This window comes from Phaethon lepturus, unplaced genomic scaffold, assembly GCF_000687285.1.
Source record: "Phaethon lepturus isolate BGI_N335 unplaced genomic scaffold, ASM68728v1 scaffold18416, whole genome shotgun sequence".
NCBI lineage: Eukaryota > Metazoa > Chordata > Aves > Phaethontiformes > Phaethontidae > Phaethon > Phaethon lepturus.
In genome coordinates this window covers 20614-36491 of record NW_010548492.1, presented here as the reverse complement: position 1 = coordinate 36491, position 15878 = coordinate 20614, and the positions used below count along the sequence as shown (strand labels likewise).

The following is a 15878-nucleotide window of genomic DNA, read 5'->3' as shown; positions in this document are numbered from 1 at the left end:
CCAACCTAGTGTTTCTGTGATTCTGTAATAAAATATAGATGTGTCAGTAGCAAAAGGTATGACTTAATTTTTTCTTGTTAGGGTACTAATCTAAATTTAAGTTGCAAGTCTCCAATTTTTAAAAGTGCTAACATAGTTTGTTTCTATTCTACTCTAGTTTTTCACAAAAAGACTCATAGTTCCTTCTCCTTGGACTGAACATGAAGGCAAGCAAATTTCTCAGTTTAATTCAACTAAATGTAAGTTGTTCTTGTCTGTCCACCCAAAATTATCTACCTTTGGGGAAATTATCAAGCATAATTTTTTTCAACCTCAATTTAAATTTTAAAAAACAATGATAAAAGATGGCACAATTGATAGATTTTCAGTTGTTCTCTCCAAGTGCTTTCTTTGTTTAAAAATAATTTATTAATCCAGAATCTTACAAAATTTTTCCTTTTTGTTATTTTTCGTTCCTGTTCTTAAATCCTTTTCGTTTCATAACCTGTCTTCAACCAGTTTAATTTCCACACACAACTTTGCTGGATCAATACTGGTAACAGCCAAGTCTTCTGCTTTGCTCTTTTCTTCTGATATCTGTATGCTTGACTTATTCTGACTACTCACCTGCCAGTATAAGTATATGGGGAAACAGAGTTCCATATTTTTCTACTCTTACTTGCTACGTAAATTCTTGTTGTCTTCTTAGAGTCCTGCTAGCTCATTGTCACTGTACTGGGGGTTGTGGAGTTTCTAAGTTTATTTCATTGATGTTATTATTAGATTTTATTATTAATGCTGCTGTTATTAAAGTTTGTAGATAACCAACACAATACATAGTAAATGGATTACAAGATGGACAAATGTCAGTTATGAAGTATTGTTTGCATTCAATATTGTTTGGTAGGGAATTCTTAAATGAGTGTTTGGGGATTTTTGCAAGATTTGGAAGAGACTAAACTGTTAAAATTTTTTATCAAGGAGATGCAGCTTGTGGATAGTGTGTCTGTAATTGTCAATTGATTGTCACTTCTTGGGCAGAGAACATAAACCACAATCCTAGACTTGGGAAAGTGAGTGGTGAAAGAAAATGGTCTCATGCGTTCCTTAGCTGTATAAAAAGGGTGGAGTGGTAGATTCTTCATCTTTGTCTTCAAGTCCAGACTGCACGATTTTCTGGAAATGTGCTTTACTTGAACACAGCATGTTTGGCTAAGCATAAGCTGGGTTTGTTTTAAATCTGTAATGTGGAGAAGGCTGCAGGAGACAAAGATTTGGGTAAAGTTGATGCTACTTCACTAAGCTTTTTTTGAATAGAAAGGTGCTGAAATTCTCTTGATCAGGTATAATGGTAGCCTTTTCAGTACTCCTTTCTAATATCTTCCAAACTTTGATGCCAAAATTTTGTTTAGTTGCATTAAATATTCTAAGTTATTAAAAAATTCTATATGAAATGCATGCTTAAATTTAAGTTCTTATCTGTTTTACAGCCATAGATCTAAATAACATTTCTCCAATTGGAAGACAGCTAACATTGCAGCCTGGGAAAAGCAATGGTGGGTAAAAGGCAATGTCTGAAATGGCAGGTTTTCTCTGAAGCAAAGCAACCCTTTTTTGAATGGCTATTTAATTTCAAAAGGGAATTATTTTTTTGTTAATATTCCTTTAGACATATTTTTTTCTTGAACTGTATGGTACTATTAATTTTAATATCTATTTCTCATAGTAATTTAATTCTATTATACTCTTTCATATTTTTTCCAAAGTAAAAACTGAAGTCCTCTGTAGACTGCATTTTTTTCCAACTCAATGTATGCACTTTTTCTGAATTCAGAAGTGAATGTAAGCCTCAGGTTTATGGGTAAATTACAGTTTCAAGAAAATGTGTTTTTACTCTGGATGCTCTGCCCTCTGGATGGCATCCCTTCCTTTAGGCATGTCAACTGCACCACTAATCTTGGTGTTGTCTGCAAACTTGTTGAGGGTGCACTTGATAACACTGTGTATGTCATTGATGAAGATACTAAACAGTACTGGTCTCAATACGGACCACTGAGGGACACCACTTGTTACTGATCTCCATCTGGACATTGAGCCTTTGACTGCTACCCTCTGCCTGCAACCATCCAACCAATTCCTTATCCACCCAACAGTCCACCCATCAAATCCATACAAAATTTAATGTGTTTGGATTGTTTTGGGTTAGAGAATCTTGATTATTTTCTCTGACAAATAAATAGCAGAAATCTTAAGATAGCTTTTAAACTATTTCATTTTAGATAAATAGTTGGTGTTTTTCCCCAGGGTATTTTGATCTTTCTCCCATTTCCTTTTGAATCCTTCCTTTCTTCAGAGACCTCTCTCCTCAGTTAAGAATGCCTCTCTAGAGGCTTTTATGTTACAATCGTCATTTTTTAATCTCTAACCCTGAGTGTACTGCATATAGTCTTGTCAAATCATAATCCTACATTTAATTAACACTTGTCCTTATTGTGACTTTAACTTAAATAGCTCAATTGCAATGCAATTGGATGTGAATTTTTGTTTCTACAGTTTTAGTAAAATGATATTACAAGCTAATTTTTTTGGTTTTATTCATTGCAGCTGCTTGTCAGACAGTACTGTCTTTGCCAGTGGATTTTAATTTAGAGAAAATACTAGGTATGTCATGTAACATCTAAATTTAATTATGAACATCTAAATAGAAAACTTGTTTTTGTATTGTTTGCTGTTTTTTTTGTCTTATGAAATATTGAAAACCTAATGAATGAACGAAAGTTTTAAGTATGTGTTCTAAATAGACAGTTATTGTGTGTTGCATGGGACATCTGACTTAAATGATATGATTTGTGTGTCGATGTAAAGATAAAAGAGGAGGGATGGGAAGAACAATGGGAAATTGATGAACAATTCTGAATGCATAATAAAAGGTAGTTACTGGAAGACACCCCCATTCCTCCCCCATATAAAACAACTATTTAACTTAGCAGAGCTGTTTGAATTCGATTGCTGGCTATGAGGCTCATAGCCCAACCTTGCCTTGAGCAAAGCTGTTCTATAATTCTCTGCCTTTAATTTAACTGAAGCCATGGCCTTGACTAGAAGTTGTGTGGTGGCAAAAAAGCCATGACTGCTGAGTGGGGAGACAAGACTCCAAAGTAACTGATTATAACTGCTATGTCAAGCAATTGTTGCCAGCTTCTCAGGCAAGAGGGCTGGAAAGGCTTGTTTCTTACAGTTCAAATATGGGTATAGTGGATATAGCCAGCTCGGAGGTTTTTGCCTGCATGCTGCTATCCCAGTATTGAAGTTCACAAGCCTGACTGTGGGTCATCAAAATTAAAACAGAACCATATCTATTGTGTTTGGTCTTAACAAATGCTTCCATCAATGAATAGTGTGTGAATTCATGAAAACTTTCATCTCTTACAAGAAGTATCCAATTAGAACAGGGGAAGAACAAAAAATTAAAATGATCTAGTAAGTCTTAGCATATTTTAATGGGTCTTTAAGATCTGTATGCTCTTTTACTATAAACTGCTAACTGCTGTGACTTAATTCAAGTTGAAACTGGGTTGCTTTTGGGTATCAATCACCATGAACATGAAAGCTTACAGAAGACCTGAAAAGGGTCTTGTCTTGCTTAGGTAGTATAGTAACCCCTTCTTCACAACTCAAATGTGAAGAACAATAAGGTTTTGGAAAAAAGCCAATAAGTAGATGCTCGCCATTTATTTTTTTAAATGCAGACTTTACTAATAAAGGATGATATGCAGAAATGGAACCTCGGTAGACAGAGTGGACTTTTTGTAATGATAACAAACAATCCTTTGGAATAGTTGCCTAGATTAGATTAATTCCTTGCTGTACTGGTAGATTGGATTGAATGTTTTAATTTAGTTATATATGTCTCTGTAGTGGAAGATTTTTTTCTTGCATTCTTATTCAAAACGACTTTTCCACAATTCTAGGTGAATATTTTAGAACTGATGAATTTGCTGATCAGTCTCAGGAAAATTTGAGCTCTTCATCACTCAGAAGAAAGCTGTTTTTAGAAGAAAATGGAAGTGTATCTGAGTGTTTATCTCCTTCTCTGCATAGTCCATGCGGTAGTCAGCCGCTTGGAGTGCTTTGTTCAATTGACATATCTCCAGTCCGGTGCAGAAGCCCTCTGGAAACATCTAGTTCAGTGAGTAGCCTGTTTTTGGGGCTGGGTAGGATGTGACTTAGCTGGCATAAGAGTAGTTCTTAAAGCAGGCTGTACTGATTCCATGTTCTAACAGACTTCACAAGATGAACAACCATGTTTTTAATAAGCTACAACTGCTTTATGAGAGAGTAGGTATAAGAACAAAGGGGTTTGGTTTTTGGTGTTTGGGTTTTTTTTTTTCAAATTCTAAATTCAGGAAAAAAAAATGTGAACAAAAAAAGTCTTGAAAGAATATGTTACTGACTTTTTATTATTTTGAATTATTATGTTGTGCTGCTATTCTTTTGTATAGAAGGAATTATGCATTAGCTTTACGTTATGCAAAGGAAGCAGGAATTGGTGCATATACAAGACTTGCTGGAAGCATGCTGAAACCTTTCCCCCCCCCCATAAAATGTGTACACAAAAAGAAGTCCTGTTTAATCCCTGAGCTGCTGTCTAAAATACTAGTTGATACGAACAGGTGATATAATTATTATAATTAGATGAATAGACATTTATTAGAACATAGAACATAATGTCTGCTTTTTAAATTAAGTGAGATGAATCTTATTCCCAGGTAGACATAGAACAGCTAAACTGGTTTAAAAAAAAATGGTATGGTTTCATCTGTTTGGTGGCTGAAGTGCATGGAAAAAAGCTACCCCAGCAAGAGTGTGTCTTAAAAAAAAAAAGTCCTCGTTATGGTAACCTAGTAAAGAATTCCTCAACATAACTTTACCACTAGAAGTGACTTTTCTTTTTGCACCATCCACTTAAGCAAAATTACAGCCACAATTCTCTTCTCTTAAGGAAAAGTCTTTTGTCAGCTTCTGAGTTAAATAATTCAGATAATATGGTTTCCATTAAAATATAAATAGTGACTAGCTTTCATCTGCCATGGTATGTGTAAGAAATTGAGATTAAATACTTGACTATATACACAGATAACATTAATTCCCTGTTTAGGCTTCTTATAGTTCTTAAATATAATGGACATTATAATCTTAGTTGGTATTACATGACAGTTTGAGTCCATTGCTCTTTTCCTATGTGGAGGCATAAAGTCCAAGTGAAGAGTTGCAACTGGAACATTTAAGCTGAACTAATGACAGAGATTGTCATTGTACAGGATTAGTTTTCCTCAGTGCTGCCCTATTAAACTTTTTAATTAGAAAACCTTTTATATATACATATTAGTCAAAGTTTATATTATGAAAATATGTTCCTTTTTTTGTTTTGTGTTTGTTTTGTGTTGTGGTTGGTTGGTTGGTTGTTTTTTACTGAAGGGTCAGTTTTCATCAAGCCCCATTCAGGGAGGAACAAGGGCTTATAGTCTGGGAAGTATAACCAGTCCCACATTTCCAGAAGGGTCTCCTGCACATAATGGTTCTCCTACTTTTTCACCAATTGCTTTTCACATAAGGAAGACACCACTGTCAGGTATGGTTTAATTGCATATGTATTATTCTTCCTTGATTTATATATTTTGATTATAAAAGCTGCTGCATTCTTACTGGAATTTGTTTCTGTTTGGAGACAAGTTACTGTACTTGGCAGACCAGCAGTCTCCTCCTATATGTCACATCTACTGTTTAGCAGTGAAATATCTTAATGATGTGAAACAGTGAAGTGTATCTGCTTGCACAAATCAACTAGGGAAAATCTTTCAGAAGAAGAAATTGAGACCTAATGGGAATTAAAAAAAAAAAAAAAAAAAGAAAGGGTTAATGTAGTGTGAGGAGGGGGTTTAAAGCTACAAGCCTGAACTAAGTCAGGTCACAATTCTGATTTGGCCCAACCTGAAGCATATTAATTGGACAAAGAGTGTTTAGCTTGAGTTTTCAAATCATGTGATTGTCAAGATTGTTTGAAATGAAAGTGACTAGTGAAGAATCATAGAAAGATTTGGGTTGGAAGGGACCTCTAAAGATCACCTAGTCCAACCCTCCTGCAATAAGCAGGGACATCCTCAACTAGAGCAGGTTGCTCAGAGCCCTGTCCAACCTGACCTTGAATGTTTCTACCACCTCTCTGGGCAGCCAGTGTTTCACCCTCATTGTGAAAAATTTCTTCCTTATATCTAGCCTGGCTTTATATCTAGTTGTGAAAAATCACAAGCATTTTGTGTCCTTGTTGCTCTAGAAAATGTCAGTATTTCATGTTCCATCCATTTCATGGAAAGATTTAATGGCATGTTTATACATGATTTTGCTCTGACGAGCCTTGTGGTATTTCAAGACTGTTGTATGTGGAGATTGCCTAGGTGTTTTCCCACTTGTTTGATTTTCTTGAAAACTTACTGCTACCCCATTTTTTTTTAAATGCCTATAGAATATGTGTATTTGTGTTGGTTTAGGAAAAAAAAAGGCCATAGAACCAGCCTTCACACATTTTCCTGTGAACGCTGTGTGGAATTGACATTTGAAAATATAAGGCCTCTGGTACAGCAAACTATGTCATAGGAGGTGGCGACAATGGGATAAAAGCTTGCCTTTACTGTGATACTTTATGTCTTAGCTTTTAGCTTTTTTGTTGTAGTTGTTTTGGTTTTTTTGTTTTGTTTTGGTGGTGTTTGTGGCGTTTTTTGTTGGTTTGGTTTTTTTTTTAGAAGGCCTTGGAGCTGGGAAGACGATCAGTGAAATACTATGCAGTTGGCTAGAATTATTCAAAGGACTGTAGTGCTTTAATTATGATGACTTTAACTCCACCTGATATCTAATAGAATAACTTTGTTGTTTTTTACAGACCAAAGAAAATTTACATTTCGTTCTCCAGATATTCCTTCTTCCTCAAATAGAATGACACCTTCAAGTACAAGAAGTCCTTATATAGATGGTTGTTCTCCAATTAAAAATTGTTCTCCTATGAGGCTTGGAGCATGTAGGGGAACTGCCCAGTATCAGACTTCTGTCATTAGAATACCGATTGCAGTTGAGAATCATGGTGAGAACGAGGAAGACAAGGAAAATGCTTCTCCTGCAGAAGCTCGGTTCCCAGAAATGGATAATGGAATAAACTTATGTCAGCAAGACAGTGATACTTTTGCATGTGGTACACATCTTGTTGTAGCAACTGTGTCTATTGCACCAGATCACTCGGAAGTTTGTCATCAAAGGTTGTCATCTTTTCAGGATATAGAAGGCTCAAAGGAAAATAACACTGTAGATATGGCTGATGCAGCTGAAGTGTCAGAGGAAAACACTTGGATAAAAGAAACAATTGGAAATAGCAATGCACCGATGACCAGCTTTATGACAGGAATTACTTTCAGTATTGAAAACTCTCGCATGTGCATGTCACCTCTTGCAGAAAGCAGCGCAATTCCTTGTGACAACAGCAGTATTCAGGTAAATACAAACCTCTTTTTTTCTCCTCTGTAAAACTCAGCTCGACATACTAACTTTTGGTATGTATACCATTCTGGAAGTAATTGTCTGTTTTCTCTTACTGGATGTGGCATGCAGGTTGTATTGTGACTGTCATTCCTTCCCCCTCGTCCCCTTTTTCCTCTCTCAGTGGAGTCAGCATAGCAATTACAAATGATTTTTGTGTTACTATGTACAGTAGTACGTTTTACTTAATCCAAACTAATTCTGACAGACCCACTTACAATTTGCTTTTGTTATTAATAGATAGAGTTGTTTTGTTGGAATTTCTGTTAATCATATGCAAGTCATATCACGTATGACAATCTGAGGGATTTATTGGCGATAAATTGCAGTACATTTTTAAAGCCCTCCTTCTTGATTTCAGGTGGACAGTGGTTACAATACACAGACTTGTGGAAGCAGCATTATGGATACTGCGGGGGCTGAAAACAGTTGCAGAGAGAATGATGTGAATACTAACGTGTTTCAGAATAAATCTCAGCTGCTTAGAACAAAGGTAGGAGTGATAGGCTTCCTATCTAAAGCATCTGTTCCCTATTTTATTCAATTTCAGGAAGTCTGAGTAGGGGAGAAACTGTCAGGTGATAACAGAGCATGTTAATGTAGCATCATTTCAAATATGTTGAAAACAAGGCCTAAAATGCAGGACAAATAGTGTAAGCTGGCAATAAAATTAATGTCTTCTATGACAATGGTAAAAGTCATTTCAGAGGAAATGGAGGTATGTACATAAAGTGTAGTTGTGAGGTTGCTCATGGCTTCTTTTTTTTTACTGCTAAAATTTTTAAACACGTGCCTGTGGACAAGCACATTTTTTCAGAAAAATTGACTGCCACTTCTTTTCATAAACTAGTCTCAAGTTTTCTGGACCATACCTGGCATGCTGTCTTGGTGGGGAACTTTCTGCTTGGGTAAAATCTTTTGAGTACAAGCCCTTTCATGATCTATCTTAAAACCAAAACAAAAAAACAACAAAAGACAATACATGTCTGGCAAGATTACCAAGCTCTTAATCTTATGACTGATGGGAAGTAGTTCTACTTCCTTAAAGAATGGGAAGCAAGGCTAGTTTCTCTGGAGGAGAGAGCAAAGATCATCTCCTCTCACTTGGTCTCACTTGGTAATTATGGCCTTACAGTCTTACAAACTTAGTAGGTCTCCTATTTAGTGTCATTTACAATCTGAAGGGGAGACAGCACTGACTGCTAGTGCCAGATAATAAAGAGGCTCAAGCCCATTCAGCCCTGACTTCACTTCTGTATCTGACATGCTAATAGCCACTTCTCCACCAAGGTAAAGAGCAGATTGATGGTGACTTATAGACCATTGACATATTTTGAACTCTGCTCATTTAAGATTAGGATAACTGTACCTTTAGAAGAAGAATAGGTGCATATTTTATCTTTAAATTCTAAAAATACCCATCTCCTCTGAGGTATTGCCCCAGTTACCCGGTTGGACATGTGAACATATTCATCAGAATGAATTGTCTAATATCAAACCTATCCTAGAGACTCTCCAATGTCATGCAGCTGTCTTCTCTCACTGCTAGTCTTTCAACTGCTAGATCCTGACTAAGCCCAACTTTGCATTTTGGATTAGGATTTAAGTGTGGCGGCATTAAATACTTAAAATCACCCCTGTCATTAGCAGGAACACCTTCCACTACACCAGGTTGCTCAAAGCCCCATTCAGCCTGGCCTTGAACACTTCCAGGGATGGGGCATCCACAGCTTCTTTGGGCAACCTGTTCCAGTGCCTCACCACCCTCATAGTGAAAAATTTCTTTCTTCTATCTAACCTGAATTCACCCTCCTTCAGTTTAAAGCCAGTACCCCTTGTCCTATCACTACGTGTCCTTGTAAAAAGTCCCTCTTTAGCTTCCTTGTAGGTCCCCTTCAGGTGCCAGAAAGCTGTTATAAGGTCTCCCCAGAGCCTTTTCTTCTCCAGGCTGAACAACCCCAACTGTCTCAGCCTGTCCTCATAGGAGAGGTGTTCTGTCCCTCTGATCATTTTGGTGTGCCTCCTCTGGACTCGCTCCAACAAGTCCGTGTCTGCTGGATTGCCTACAGCTTGCTGTGCTACTTTGCTCTTCAGTTTGCAGAGCAGTTAAAGCAGTTGTGCAACGGCATCTCAGCCTTTGGGGGTTTCAGAAGCATCTTCCTCCTGCTGGTTCTTACCACTTCAACCGTCTGTTCTTCTGCATTATTGGCCCCTCTCCCTTCTGTGTGTGCTGGTGAGGGAGTTTTTGGCTGTTTGGCTCCGGCCTGTGGGTCCACTGCAGACTGCGCTTGGAACCAGCTGTGCCTCCCTTATGTTTCTTTGTTCAAGTCTCACAACAGAGAACCCACAGAGAATGAAAATTAAAAAAGATGGACGTTGCTGGCTGAAAGAATCCAGTCTGGTTCATTCAGAGCATGTGTGATCTGAAAGGAGGTTCTGGCTGGCAGCACATCTCAAATATCTGTGCAGAGAAAACATAATCTTTCAGTTCTTTTTCATTTCAGGAGGGGAGAGGTGGGAGGTGAAAGTACTAATTGTAACTTGAAATTTTCCAATAGTAAGTTCGGATCTTGATTCTTTTGGGGAATTTTTGTGAAAGTAGTTTTAAAATGAACTTTTCTTTATTAACCTAGGAGTGTTCCGTTTTAAACCATAAGGACAATCAGTTGCTGAGAGCAAAATCTCCAGAGAAGCAATCCTGTTTCCAAAAAGCAAAAACACATAGTACAGTATTTGGTCAAAATGCAACTTGCAACATTTCTGCCTGGAAACAGAAAAATGAAAATCAAGTTCAGGGATTTCACAAAAATGGTATGTAGTTTTCTGATGGAGAACTTAAATTGTGTTGGCTAATAAATTTTTATATATATGACCTCAATTACCTGGATTATACATACTGTTTTGCTTTTTTAATGAAGATGTAATAAATTGTCGGGAGTTTTTAAATAATGTGGTTTTTTTCAGGTCTTATTAACAAATTTATTGATATCATTGTGATCCTTTTTCAAAATTAAGGCGGGTAGACTTGGTACAAATAAACCATAGTGGTTTTTCAGAATTGTGTTCCTTCTGTGATTAGGGTGGATTCCATGAGGAGCCTTGTTTTGAAAGTTTGGACATAGCTTCAGCTTCAAGAGGAATATTTTAGGTAGACTGAGCAAACCTAGTGTAACTTGCTATAGGAGCCAATGTAACTGCAAAAACACCTCCATTTTAAGACACAGTTCCTAAAGGCATGAGGGAAGTTTTTCTTTGGGGGAGAAAGGAAAGCAGTATTAGTTTTGGGTTGCTTTTCCTCTCATCAGATTTACTGTGTGGCTTCAGGGATACTAGCACTGGTACCAAGAATGAGTCACTGGACGGAAACGAACTGCTGGGGTTGTGCCGAGAGCAGGGCAGGGGTAACAGGAGAGGGGTGAGTGTCTGGCAGATCAGTAGATCAGTCTAAAGTAACAGTGATGAAACTCAGCTGCAACTTTCATGAGGCAAGAATAAAACTAGTGTGCCAGAAATGGGTCCATGGAGTATGTGCATGTTTTCTAGTAGACTGCAAACTGTTGAAAATTGATGTTTTGATTGAATGAATACCAGGCTAGTCCTTTTAATTAAGTTTTCCTTGTGAACAGCTGCATGAAAACTCCATTCCAGTTATGGAAATTACATACTTTTCCACAATTAAAGAAAAAAAAAGTTCAATTCTCTCAGCAATAAAATAAGCTATCTGTCAGAAGAAGCCTTTTAGCAATTCTTTGATAAGTTTTTTTCCTTGGTTTGACAGAAATCAAGGAAAAGGACAGGTGACAGAAATCTCTTAATAGGAAAATAGAATCTCTTCCCCCTAAACAAGCAATTCTTACTCTTAAAACTGCATTATCTGTCAGTTAGCTTGACTATGTACTCTAAATAAGATGCAGTATTGGTTACTTCAAAATTAAATGATAGTGGTGTTACTTTAGTAGCTGTATTAGTACTAATCTTGAAGTTGATTACCTGACTCCACCAGTGTCTCCTAAGAACACCTGTGTCCAAACTGATGCTCCAGTACTCTTTTGAAGGACTGTAAGAAGGTGCAATAAGGTTAATTGGTGTCAGTACATCATTAAGAGAATAGTACAGCCTTTGTTCTATTAAAGTAAACCATTACACTTTTACTTCCCTCTTATGTTTAATTCCCAATACTATTATGTCTGCTTACAGAAATTACCAAAATATTTACATAAGCATTTAGAAATAGAATTAATTTTTGCATGCCACTTACTGCAAAAAAATACTGGTATAAACAAACTCCTGATACTTTCAAGAAAACCATCAGTGAACAAAAGTGATGGAATGAGCAGGGTCTGTAAGCCCAGAACTACCTTTGCCTAATCAAATGAAATTTGGTTAAATTTGATTGGATTTGTTTTAAAAACACCAACCCTTATGGAATTTATAAATGTGAATGGCAGGGGGGGGAATGGTAATCTTCTAGCCCTCATGACTAAGAGGGGAAGAAGAGATAAGGGAAACACTGAGATTTCAGGGCTCAATGTTTGTAGAGCTCTGAAATAAACTTTGTTGGATTAATGAAAAAGGAAAGTCCGTTCTAGTAGGTGCTCCAGGTGAAGTAGTCTTTCTCTCTTGTCATAGCATGGATATCCAGTCCCAGGTTATGGGGTGGAAGTTCTGCTTCCTAGCTGTCCCACAACCCACGGAAAGGCTTGTACCAAAGTGATAGACCGTGGCTGATGAGTTGGCACACTAAGCCTGAAACAGTTGGTCAGGCCTAAATTTGAAGGCAACTGACAACACTTTCTAAAAATCTTGAAAGAGGAGGTATGAAGGGAATTGCATAGCATTAAAAAGTAATGTGTTAGACCCAAGACTTGTGTGCAAGCATTGTGCGCTTGAAATATTTTCATTAATAACTCACCAGTCAAGGCTTTCTGAAAAACATAAAGAAACAAATTTCTATACCATCAATAAAGCATCATTTGGATTTAGTTCTCACATTGCAATAATAATAATAATAATAATAATAATAATAATAATAATAATAATAAAGTACTTTAGAGTTCTAACCAGCAAACATGACATTCGTTATTTTTACTTCCATAGCAATTTAATCAGTATTTCTGTTATGCATATCTGATGGGCAGCAACTGAACCTAATGTCCTAAATTACCCATTTCGTGATCTTGAAACAGTGCCCTACTAAAAGCTGGAAATTCACTGAATCGGTAACTTTTAGGGGATGAATTTTGTTAAAGTAGAGAATGAACTTCTGGAAAATGCATATATGGAATAAGGCCTTCAAAATGTTCTTGGCTTTAGTTTGTAAGGTTTGTAGCTCAAAAGCAAGATATGACTTGTCTGAGATCTAAAAGTTATTTATGACCTTGCATCTTTTCTGTTTCTCATGATAATTCTCTTCAACAATAATCAACTGAAAAGGTGAATTTTGGATTTCTGGACTGTACAAAGGGTTTATTTTTGCAAGTGTGATTACTAAAAATAGTAATGTTAATGTAAAGGGGAAGATGAAAAGCAGGGTAGTCCAAATTATGATCTGTTTCTGAACTGTTTGGCATGAATTTCTATAACTAAGATTGTTTTATTTTTTAATTAAAATTTTTGATTATTTATAATGATTAAGTTCAATGATCAGAGTCTTTCAAAGTATTCACAAATAAAAAAGCAATCAGTAAAATATTTACTTGCACCCTGTATAACTATTTTCTTAAAGGCAGGGGAAAAGTAACCGCAGAAAAGAGTGAATGTGAGAATTAAGGATCCCCCCCCAATAAATGGCCTGTATTGTCTGTCCTGTTTTATAGTCTTCAATTAGATGGGAATTATTTATTTTATGAAAACATGCATATTTTTATTATGTTTGTATAATTTTGTAGAAGAAACGTATTGTGGAAATCATTTGACCATTCTGTTTTGCTAGTTGTACTTAATGCATTGGTTGGCACACGTTGCACAAACGGTCACTGTTTACATTAAATTAATTTCAGTAGCTTTAACGGAAGTCCTTTAACGTGTAATTGTAAATTGAGTAGTGAAACAGAATAAAGGCATCTCTTTCATACCTAGCTTGCTTGGTTGTGGATGGTTTTTTTTGCTACACTTGGCAGCATCTTTCATTTGAGTGCTGCCTGTAACACGCGTATTGTGTTGTGTATTGGTTGGGTGGGCGGCCTTGGGGAACAGGGGAAGGCGATCAGGCAAGGAAGGGGGCAAGCTTTTGCTCTCTGAGAGTTAAGAAATGGGTTCAGTTATTAAAATATATGGTGCTGAATTAAAAGTGTAATACTAGTTAGAGAGCCATTGCTCTGTACATCTTTCTTGAAACAAAATTTTATTTTTAGTTTCCAAAGCCTTTTTAGAAGAGTGGTGACAGAATTTAAGTGTCTCATTCATGGGGTGTGGGGTTTTTTCTATTGCAGTTAGTTAATCATGTTAACTGTCTCCTTTTATGAATACACACTTTATAAATCTGATCCAATCCTTTACAATGACAGCATACAGAGAGCTGAGTCAATATGGCCAAGTGACAACCACATATTCATCAACTGTGCCCCACTGATTACTTAAAGAAACCACTGAGGAGTAAGTGACTAGTATGGAAGTTAGCTGTAACTCTTAGAAGATCTCTTGAGGAACCTCTTTCGTATGTGGGATTGCAATTTCTTGGGTTTGAGACCTAAGCACTGGTATCAGAGGGTGGTTGTCAATGGCTCAATGTCCAGATGGAGATTAGTGATGAGTGGTGTCCCTCAGGGGTCTGTGTTGGGACCAGAAATCTTTAATATCTTCATCAGTGACACAGACAGTGCGATTGAGTGCACCCTCAGCAAGTTTGCAGATGACACCAAGCTGAGTAGTGCGGTTGACACGCCTGACAGACAGGATGCCATCCAGAGGGACCTGGACAAGCTCAAGGAATGGGCCTGCATGAACCTCATGAGGTTCAACAAGGCCAAGGGCAGGGTCCTGCACCTGGGTTGGGGCAACCCCCCAGTATCAGTTCAGGCTGGGGGATGAAGGGATTGAGAGCAGCCCTGCCGCAAAGGACTTGGGGGCTTATAAGAAAGATGGGGACAGACTTCTTAGCAGGGCCTATTGCAATAGGACAAGGGGTAACAGTTTTAAACTAAAAGATGGCAGATTTCGACTAGATCTAAGGAAGAAATTTTTTACCTTGAGGGTGGAGAAACCCTGGCAAGATTCCAGGTCAGGCTGGACAGCGCTTTGAGCAACCTGCTCAAGTTGAAGGTGTCCCTGCTCATTGCAGGAGTGTTGGACTAGATGCCCTTTAAAGGTCCCTTCCAACCCAAACTATTCTATGATCAGTAGAACAGGTCCATGGGTGCTGAAGCCAGAATGAAAATGACTATAAGCCCAGGCCTGTTGGAGGACAGTTTAACTTGCACTTGCAGAATCCAACAGCAATCACCTTGAAGGCAGGGGGGAGTTCAGCACTATTAGGAGCACACTTAAAATTACTTCAGCCTTCACAGCACATAAAACCTGCTCTATGACTACAGAGCTAGGTGATGCAGCTTGACAGTAACGATGCAGTTTAAGGCACAAAGTGTTTTTGTGTTTGGGTTTTTTTTTAGAATTCTAACTAATTCTAACTCACCAGCATCTTGGAAACGCAAACAAGAATGATCACTGCATAACTTGTCTTTTTGTGTTTGTGTAACACAAATAGAATTGATGGTTTCTATCCTTTTCTTTAAGGCAGCTCATCAGAGGCTAAGCACTGATCTTAGATTGCTTTACAGTCTAGGGCAAGGAGTAACACACTTCTATGGTATGGTTTCTTTCTCCACTTGTGTACCATGTGCATATATAGACACAGCTCATCTGGAAAAAAAACTTTCCCAGAAGGAAGTTTTAGGCTGTGAAATTTATTTTTCAAGAGTAAATTCTGTTAGCACTCAAGACCAGTCACTAGTACAATTGCTTCTTTCAGTTCTGAGGTGCTAAAAAAATGCACTGAAGCCCAAAGAGACTGACTTTTGTCAGACTCTAGAATGGCCTTAAGGCTGTTAAAAAAAAACCCCAAAACACTACACTTACTCCTTCATTTTGCAGAAGCATTTATTTTTACCCACAAGACAAAACTGTAGACATAGTTGGTTTTAAAACTATTGTTCTCCTGCAAACATACATTAACAATTTTTTTTAAAAGCCAGTTTTAAAAATTATTAAAAACGTGTATTTAAAAGTAAACAAAATCTGTTTCTAGCATTTCGCCCATAGGGAAAAATATGTAAATAGAAAGAATGCCTGTATGACTTCCTATTAGCTTTTATATCCAG

General features: G+C 37.2%; 1 protein-coding gene across 1 annotated transcript; it reads left to right on the top strand.

Annotated features, from left to right (window-relative positions):
- Positions 1-157: 157 nt before the first annotated feature.
- Positions 158-12239, top strand: BORA (bora, aurora kinase A activator; the record flags this gene model as incomplete). The annotated part of the gene is made up of 9 exons (XM_010289989.1): positions 158-239; positions 1470-1535; positions 2584-2640; positions 3951-4168; positions 5458-5611; positions 6917-7518; positions 7925-8056; positions 10197-10374; positions 12193-12239. Coding segments are annotated over 9 exons (1536 nt in total), but the record flags the coding sequence as incomplete, so codon positions are not given.
- Between the last annotated feature and the right edge of the window lie 3639 nt (positions 12240-15878).